General features: G+C 42.2%; 1 protein-coding gene across 11 annotated transcripts in view; it reads right to left on the minus strand.

Moving 5' to 3' along the window:
- Positions 1-8920, minus strand: part of nrxn2a (neurexin 2a) — a 187996-nt gene that overhangs the window by 98208 nt on the left and 80868 nt on the right. For all 11 annotated transcript variants that reach the window (XM_048238051.1, XM_048238059.1, XM_048238054.1 and 8 more), the window contains 4 exons: positions 8595-8920; positions 6753-6943; positions 2109-2282; positions 1681-1803 (listed from right to left, as the gene is read on the minus strand). The exon at positions 8595-8920 is cut by the window's right edge and continues 56 nt beyond it. In XM_048238051.1, the coding sequence (XP_048094008.1) occupies positions 1681-1803; positions 2109-2282; positions 6753-6943; positions 8595-8920 (814 nt within the window). The remainder of the gene's footprint in view (positions 1-1680; positions 1804-2108; positions 2283-6752; positions 6944-8594) is intronic.

The raw sequence follows: 8920 nt of genomic DNA on the forward strand, positions 1-8920 counted from the left end.
AGCGCAATAATACATTGACGACTTTGCCTCGCAGAAAAAAAATAAAAACATCAAAACGCTGGCAAAAGGCACTGCAAACAGCTCAATTAATTCCCCTCCTGGGGTTTCATTTATCTTGGTTGGAAACCTGCACATACACACATATACACGCGCGGGCGCACACGACACACACACACACACACACACACACATTAGAGGCAAGCAAGGGCACACAAACATACACACACACACACACACGCACACACACACACACATTAGAGGCAAGCAAGGGCACACAAACATACACACACACACACACACACACACACACACACACACATAGGCAACACACACACACACACACACACACACACATAGGCAACACACACACACACACACACACACACACACACACACACACACACACACACACACACAACACACACACACAAGGCATCACACAAACACACACACACACACACACACACACACACACACATAGGCAACACACACACACACACACACACACACACATAGGCAACACACACACACACACACACACACACACACACACACACGTGTGCATACACAAACATCCACAGAGCCATGTTGGATCGTTAGCACCATTTTAGTGAGGCAAACCCTCCCCAAAACCCTTTTTATTAGCTTGTTAGTTTGTCCTCAAGAGAATTATTGATAAAAAGTGAGTTGATTAGGATCATGAGAGAATATGTTTTATGAATATTTAGTGATATGTTCAGTTTTGAACATTCACCTTTTATTATATATTATATACATCAAGTTACCTGTTGCTGCTTCGTCTTGACAGAAATCAGGAGGATATGAGGTTTGTGGTCTTCATCCACAACTCAGGATTACTGTAATGACCTACCTTTATTTGCTCCGCAGCGGTCATTTGCAGCATAATGTGTGCGTGATGATTTATTAAGAAGCTACGTTGCAGTGTTTTCAAAATAATTTTCAAATGAATGTGCTGTTTTCAAACTGTATGTGGTATGTGCTGTGTTGTGACAACTCAGAACTTTCAAATCCTCCCTTCATCTCCACTTGCCACCATCCGATATGAAAATGAGTATGAAAATGCATACAGTAATGCAGCGTGTGTGTGTGTGTGTGTGTGTGTGTGTGTTTGTGTGTGTGTGTGTGTGTGTGTGTGTGTGTGTGTGTGTGTGTGTGTGTGTGTGTGTGTGTGTGTGTGTGTGTGTGTGTGTGTGTGTGTGTGTGTATGTATGTGTGTGTGTATGTGTGTGTGTGTGTGTGTGTGTGTATGTGTGTGTGTGTATGTGTGTGTGTGTGTGTGTGTGTGTGTGTGTGTGTGTGTGTATGTGTGTGTGTGTGTGTGTGTGTGTGTGTGTGTATGTGTGTGTATGTGTGTGTGTGTGTGTTTGTGTGTGTGTGTGTGTGTATGTGTGTGTGTGTGTGTGTGTGTGTGTGTGTGTGTGTGTGTGTATGTGTGTGTGTGTGTGTGTGTGTGTGTGTGTGTGTGTGTGTGTGTGTGTGTGTGTGTGTGTGTGTGTGTGTGTGTGTGTGTGTGTGTGTGTGTGTATGTGTGTGTGTGTGTGTGTGTGTGTGTGTGTGTGTGTGTGTGTGTGTGTACACGTCATGCTGTGTTCTGTATAAAGCACCATCAGTTATTTTGTCTGGAGGTGAGGAGAGTGGGCAGAGGAACAGGCTACTCACGATCGCTGCAGTAGGCTCCTCCGAAGGTGGTCATGGTGCAGTCACAGGAGAAGCCCTCCCACTGCTGCAGACACACGCCCTGGTTAGAACAGGACTCCTCTGTGCACGTGGTGCCTGGGCCAGCTGCAGAGAGAAAGAGGGAGGGAGGGAGGGAGGGAGAGAGGGAGGGAGAGAAAGAGTAAACAAGAGACAGAGAGGGAGAGATAGGGAAGGGGAAGATATCAATTCATCAATTCACAAGATGTAGCCTATTAAAATGTCATAGGTTCTAAACTCGCACAGCATATATCAATTCATCAATGGAAAGTATATATATTAAAATGCTATATGGTCTTCATGACATGCAAAGAGAAAATCCATTAATGAATTCACAATGTATCACAATGTTATATGTTCTCTGGACAGAGCTGAACTGTATTTGGACTTGCCATCACATCCACGGTCCACTAGGCCGACTCTGTGCAGGGCGTCTGCAATCAGGTCAGGCAGTCTCCCGTTCAGATCTACAGAGGCCAGGCAGCCCTGGTAGCCATCCCGTGAGGCAATCAGTTTGGGTAGAACACCGTACATGGTTTTTGCGACACCACCAATATACAGTTCTCCTGTAAAGATACAAGCAAATAAGATACCGTCAAAGACACTCTCGACATACTGAGGAGGATGTCTCTGCTGGGTTGAGATCAGGATTAAAATAACATATCAGCCACATGTCTCAAAATCAATGTCAATCGAAAACCGATAAACAATAAAAAAAATTAGCATGGCACCGGAACATTCAGGCCCACGTTTCTTTGAGGGGGCAACTGGCAACTAACCATGCAATGACTTTTATTATATTCAAGTGCAACAGAGCGCTTTGCTTGTTGCTTTGGTCATTGTCCATGAAATGATTAGATAGATAGATAGATAGATAGATAGATAGATAGATAGATACTTTATTGATCCCCAAGGGGAAATTCAAGGTCTCAGTAGCATACAGACATCACATACAAAATGCACTTACAGCAGAAATGGTAAATATAAGTATAAACATATAACAAAACTCCACTGTACAATAGAGACAGTAGAAGATAAGAAAAACTAACAAAACTAAATACTAAATATACTATATAAATTAAATTTAAAAAATCCACAGTATTACTGTAGGTTAGGCCATATAAGTGATACTGGCCACTGAAATGTTACTGAAATGTAAAACTGTGAGAGGGGTAGCATGAGAGGACACTTGTGCTGTTCTTCCTCAATAGCTCCTATTTCATGGACACCCTTTGGGCCTGATCTTGGAAGATGCTACATTGTCTGAGAGAAAGATCTTCATCCAATTTAACAGAGTTTTGGCGGAAAGACCCACAAATGTGTCTCCACTTACAAGCAGTGACACATATGGTCATTTCCTGAACATGTTGCAACAGCATCTGTTGTCCTTGATTGGTTACTGGGAAGCAGTAGTTTCTCTCTCTCTCTCTCTCTCTCTCTCTCTCTCTCTCTCTGTTAAAAGTTAAATGAGCCCAATTACATGGCTTTACAACCTGTGCTGCTCAGTCGTCACCTTTCCTGCTACGCGTCTTAATTGTATCAAATCCTTCTTCCAAGACACTCTTCATAATTACTCCATCTTGACGTCTCTTCAGGATTGCTTGTTACTTCAGTTTTCTCTCTAATCTGACACAAGGAGGGGGAGGGACTCAAACATTCCTGACAATTCTTTTCTGATTGCTGCTCATCTGCCTCAAAATACAGGACATATTCCACTGTTTTATTACATATTAAATGGATACTATAAAATCTCTGACGAGTACAGCATGTTCTGTATAGGAATAGCATCCTTTGGCCTTCCATAATACTGAGATACAGGACCCGTGGAACGTTTTGAAATCATGCAGTCGCAGGTCTTTTTTACGGAAAATAATAGACGTAAATAATCTGGAGACAAGTAAGCTTTGCCACCAGCCAGAGCCATAGAAAGAGAATGCGCTGCCATCTTTTTCCACAGTCTCTTCAGCATCGCCACTCTGCTTTCTCCACCGCTCTGACACCACCTTAAAGGTACAGCATGAAGGATGCATTGGGATTTAATGGTGAGGTTGCTGACTTGCGAAACCAACCGAATACCCTCCCAATCCAAGCACATTGGCGGCCAAGTGCCATACAAATGCAAAAGACCTTTATGAAGCCAGTGTTTTGGCTTTTTCATAGTGGCACAATAAAGTGACTCCGGAGAAGAGGACACACTCCCTATATAGATATGAGGGCTTATTCTAAGATAATGAAAACATAATTCATAGTTCCGAGTAATTATACACTAATGAACAGTTATGAATAATTATGTACACTATATTCCATTTCTGCTCACAGATGACCCCTAAATCATACAAACTGGACCTTTAAGATTGCTCTATTCTGCCTATGATCACATGGTCATTACTGACATTGTTGTGAGTTATTTTTACATTTGAATCGTCAATCACACGCGTAGAAATCTCCATTTCCCCATCCTTCAGTCCACTTACTGACTGGCTGCAGTGGCAGATGGCAGTGTCCATTCATGAGGGGAGGGATCCAAATCAATGCCTTTCAGGTGCAAAAATTGCTTTTGAATGAGAAAACTGACATCTCAGCCCAAACACGTCTGAGGAGACCTGACAAATGCAATACCTTCTCTGGTTGTATTTAAGAAAACATTTGAGCCATTCCTTTACTCTATGGACCTTTACATATTTTAATCAACAGGTGAATAGCACAAATACAGTACCATTGTTTATATCAATAACAGTATTTTTCTTTCTCAATCAGCCGTTTATCATTATCTCATAATTTGTCACGTATCCGACAAGGTGCATGTGTGATATTGGAAATCACAGGCTACGCTAAAGGTCATCTTGTCATAATAGACCAACAAGTATAGCCCAACCACATCACAACCATCCTCCAACGCAGCCCAACCACATCACAACCATCCTCCAACGCATTACAGCTATCCAAACCCCAAAAAAAAAAACCCCTCTGTGTTTTTTTTTGCACTTCACAAGAATCAACTGCATACCCTGCAGGATCCCAGCAATCCTCTCCATTCTCTCAGCCATAATTGCCTGAACAATTACGACTGGCACGTACTGTAAGGCAGTTCTTTTGATCTGCAAAGGGCTTTGGAGCAAGCACACTCTGCTGCAGATAAAAAAACACGGTTTTACCGCGTTTTTGGAATTATTTGAATTTGCTTTATTCCATTGCAAATGCAGATGAGGTTTGGGCTTTGGGGGTCTCTCTGGTTGCTTTGCAGTCCAGAGACTAAATGGTTTGTGCTTCATTAGAGCAAGAAATCTGTGCATAATTCACATGAAAAGCCAGCACAAGACTAGACTGCAAACCTTTATCCCATGAGTTTCAAGTGTGTACACTCACAGGACTAGTTAGTGCTGGAAGAAGACAACGGGAGAATAACAATATACCAAATATATAAAATATCAATTTAAAAATCATACAGCAAATTGTATCTGATTGCATAATTATTCGCTCAACCCGTTTTCCAAATGTTCACATTCATAAGTGACTTTTTCCACCTCTGAAGGTTGTATGGCATAAATGTGGTGAAGTTGAATCAGCCCAATCAAAACAACACACACATGTTCAAAAATATACTTAAAGTGTAACCAATGGCTATTTATGAAGACGGAGGACCAGTTTGGTTTCTGTAAGCCAGAAATGACCCCTGGCTCTTTCATCAGCGCTGGACAGGGTCAGGATAATATTTATCTCTGGCTGGCAGACATTCTCAGTTTTCAGTGTACATCCACTGAAACACATAAACGCACACACACACACACACACACACACACACACACACACACACACACACACAAATAAAAGGCAGGCAAAAAAATCCCCAAACCTGGGCCTGACTCCATATAGTAAATAGCTTTGCCTTCAATAAATGGCCCCTCAAGAAATGCTGGATGCTAGTTTCTGTAACATTTATGTTAAGGATCATGTGATCCAGTCAGTGTTCGCTGAAGACTATGCAGTTCTTGAAGGTCAGAAAAACTGAGCACACGCTGCATCTGTAATCACCAACCTGTTATTATTTCAACCATTCACTTAAAAGTTGTTTTGCTTAGCACATGTATCTGTTCTTGGGAAATGATACTTACCGCTCTCAGCTCCTCTCAACAAAGCAGCTTTTTGACAAATCTTCATATTCAAAGGTAAGTCAGTGGAAATAAACGGCTTGATACCTTTCTAAAGTATATAAGAATTCAGATGTCTAGATGTACTAGCATGATGTTCAAGGTTCAATAACTTTTATTCCCTTTTAGAAAATTGCAGTGTGCTGTAAACATAGGCATTGTCTGAGTCCATGTGAAAAGACATACTGTACACTTACATTCTGAGAACCTTGAAAATCCTTGGAGGGCAACACAGAGTTTCTTTTCCCCACATTGCTATTAATTCTTTTGGCATCTTAACAATTTAATCCTGAGCAAAGAAATGCATGACACTTCATATATTTTTAGATGCTGTATTCTTTAGATTATCATTGTAGTCATTCTTGCTCAGTACAGGTTTTTAATTTTTTTGATTAGTGTTTATTTTCTGACTAATTTTCTGTATGTTTCCAATCAGTATATAGATATATGTATATTTTCTAATCATTTCTCCCTGTAAGTATTTTAAGAACTCATCCAAATAGCTTATTCAGGTTGGCCAGCGAGTTCTTCTCCACTCTGTGCAGTGAGTGGCTGATGCCTACACTGTAGATGCATACTGTATGCACGGACACTGACCCTAACAACTAGACATTTGAATACAGATGGATTGCTGTTAAAACTTGAAGGTACAGCCACTGATAAAGGTAGAGATGCAATGCTGGTAACAGCTCATAACAGCATACTTTCCCCCAGTTTGCTGGAAAATTTTGGTCCTCTTGCTTTTCTTATGAATTACTGACTTGGGGTAACTGGACTGTATGCTATATCCTACCAAAAAAACAGGAAATGTTTTGATGAGCAGCGGGGTGTGTGTGTGTGTCTGTGTGTGTGTGTGTGTGTGTGTGTGTGTGTGTGGGGGGGGTGTACCTTTGAGATCAAGATTGCGGGCACCATTGGAATGTTGAGTGACAGTGCGCGTGTCAATCTTGAGCGTGTGGACATTGCTGTCGTCCCGGGAGATCACAACGCTGTGCCACTGGTTGTCATTCAGAGGCTTCTCCGAGTACCCCTTCATCAGGGATGGACCGTTGCCCAAGTCAAAGACATAGTGGATGAACCTGCAAAATGCCAATTCCTGTGTCAATTGAACCAAGGTGCAGTCAAGGCTTGCTATGCCTTTTGATGACACATTCTTTTCTGATGAAAATTTGCTGCTAGTGTGCATTATGCACTTCACTGAAGAGAAGTTATTGAAAACACTAACAGTTAAATAGCAGGACTTTTTAAAAAAGGGGTTTACATAAAAGGGGTACCAGGGGCAGCCGTGGCCTACTGGTTAGCACTTCGGACTTGTAACCGGAGGGTTGCCGGTTCGAACCCCGACCAGTAGGAACGGCTGAAGTGCCCTTGAGTAAGGCACCTAACCCCTCACTGCTCCCCGAGTGCCGCTGTTGTAGCAGGCAGCTCACTGCGCCGAGATTAGTGTGTGCTACACCTCACTGTGTGCTGAGTGTGTTTCACTAATTCACGGATAAATGCAGAGACCAAATTTCCCTCACGGGATGAAAAGAGTATATATACTTATACTTATATACTTACTTATACATTATATAGTGTTTTGGAACTAAACTCTTCAATTGCACTGCTCATTGTACTCAAAATTCCAAATACTGTAGGTCTTCAGCAGGATGCTATAGGATACAAGACGCAGATTTTGTGCACTAATGTCTCACAATTGCAAGTACTGGTGCGGCTAAGTGTGCAGATACATTAGACAACCTAATGACTCATCATGTCAGGTTCAGAACAGTGTACCTTCAGTGCACAGCTAGAAAGAGCCAAAATACTTGGCTGCAAAATACATGGGTGAGAATTGATTGCGAGAGAATATAAAGGACTTTTGGAGACAAAGAATTTATGAGTCCCTTCAATGCCTCGAGTCACAAATTATACTCATCTGTAACTTCGCTTAGGTTTCATAGATTGTTTTTGCAAATGGCCAACCATCCCATTTATGTCCATTGTCCAGTAATCACTTTGTAAGATCACAATTTTGGCAATATTTATTCAAGGAAGAGCCAATTATATAAACAAGACTTCAAACAAGACTCCAAGCTCCATAACCTGCAGACTGCAGATATTAATACCTGGTTAACAAATCACCATTTTCTTTGCACCTTTTTATTTAGACCCAATTAGTTCTTCTTCTATGCGTTGTGATCAGATCTCAGGTCTGGCACACTGCAGCTTTGCAGCATTATATCAAGGAAGTGTCTGCAAGGAATGTGACTTCCTTCACACCTGTTCCGGAGTGAGTAGGTAGTGAATCTTGGTGCAAAACTCCTCGAAATAAAAAACAAAAACTCCAGTGGCGCTATGCATTACAATGCTTTCTTCCTCATCGAATAAGGTCTACATGGAGATTGATACATTCCATGATTTGTTGGCTTTTGGTTGTCTTTTTGTTGGCTTTTAGTGTTAACACCCACTAAAATAAAACCCCTGCCTTCTCTGTGAACAAAGTAACACTGTATCAACAGTCAATTGGTTGGAACTGCATAAGGCTCGGTCGATGCCACTGTTTCTCTGGTGTTCATCCCTGAACTGTGGGTGAGTGAGTTTTTCTGAACGCACATATAAAACAGACAGAAGGAGGCAAAATCTGATAAATTGTACTGGTTAGAATTTATGGACTGTGCTTTAAAAAAAAAAAAAAAAACATAATGTAGCACAGGTTGACATATGACATAATGTAGCACAGCAGCTCACCCTTTGACGAGCTCAACCACGATAAAGTCGCTGCCGTCGCCCGAGTTGAAGAGCAGCAGGCCGTCGGGGCTGCTGGTCTTGAACTGGAAGAAGAGGTGCATGGAGGCGTAGGCCTGCAAAGTGGACAGCGCCACGTAGCTGCTGCGGCTCCGGAAGGTCATGGGGTTGGCCACGATGTGCTGCATGCCGAAGTGCGCGTTGAGCTCGCAGTAGGAGATGTCGCCATTCTTGCACTGATCCAGGTAGGGCACGCCGTTGAAGGAGAGGCCCTGCAGGTGGCCGATGAAGTTGGAGGGCAGCACGGAGATGAAGCGCCGCTCCGTCAT

This window comes from Alosa alosa, chromosome 2 (assembly GCF_017589495.1).
Source record: "Alosa alosa isolate M-15738 ecotype Scorff River chromosome 2, AALO_Geno_1.1, whole genome shotgun sequence".
In the NCBI taxonomy this organism is placed as follows: domain Eukaryota; kingdom Metazoa; phylum Chordata; class Actinopteri; order Clupeiformes; family Clupeidae; genus Alosa; species Alosa alosa.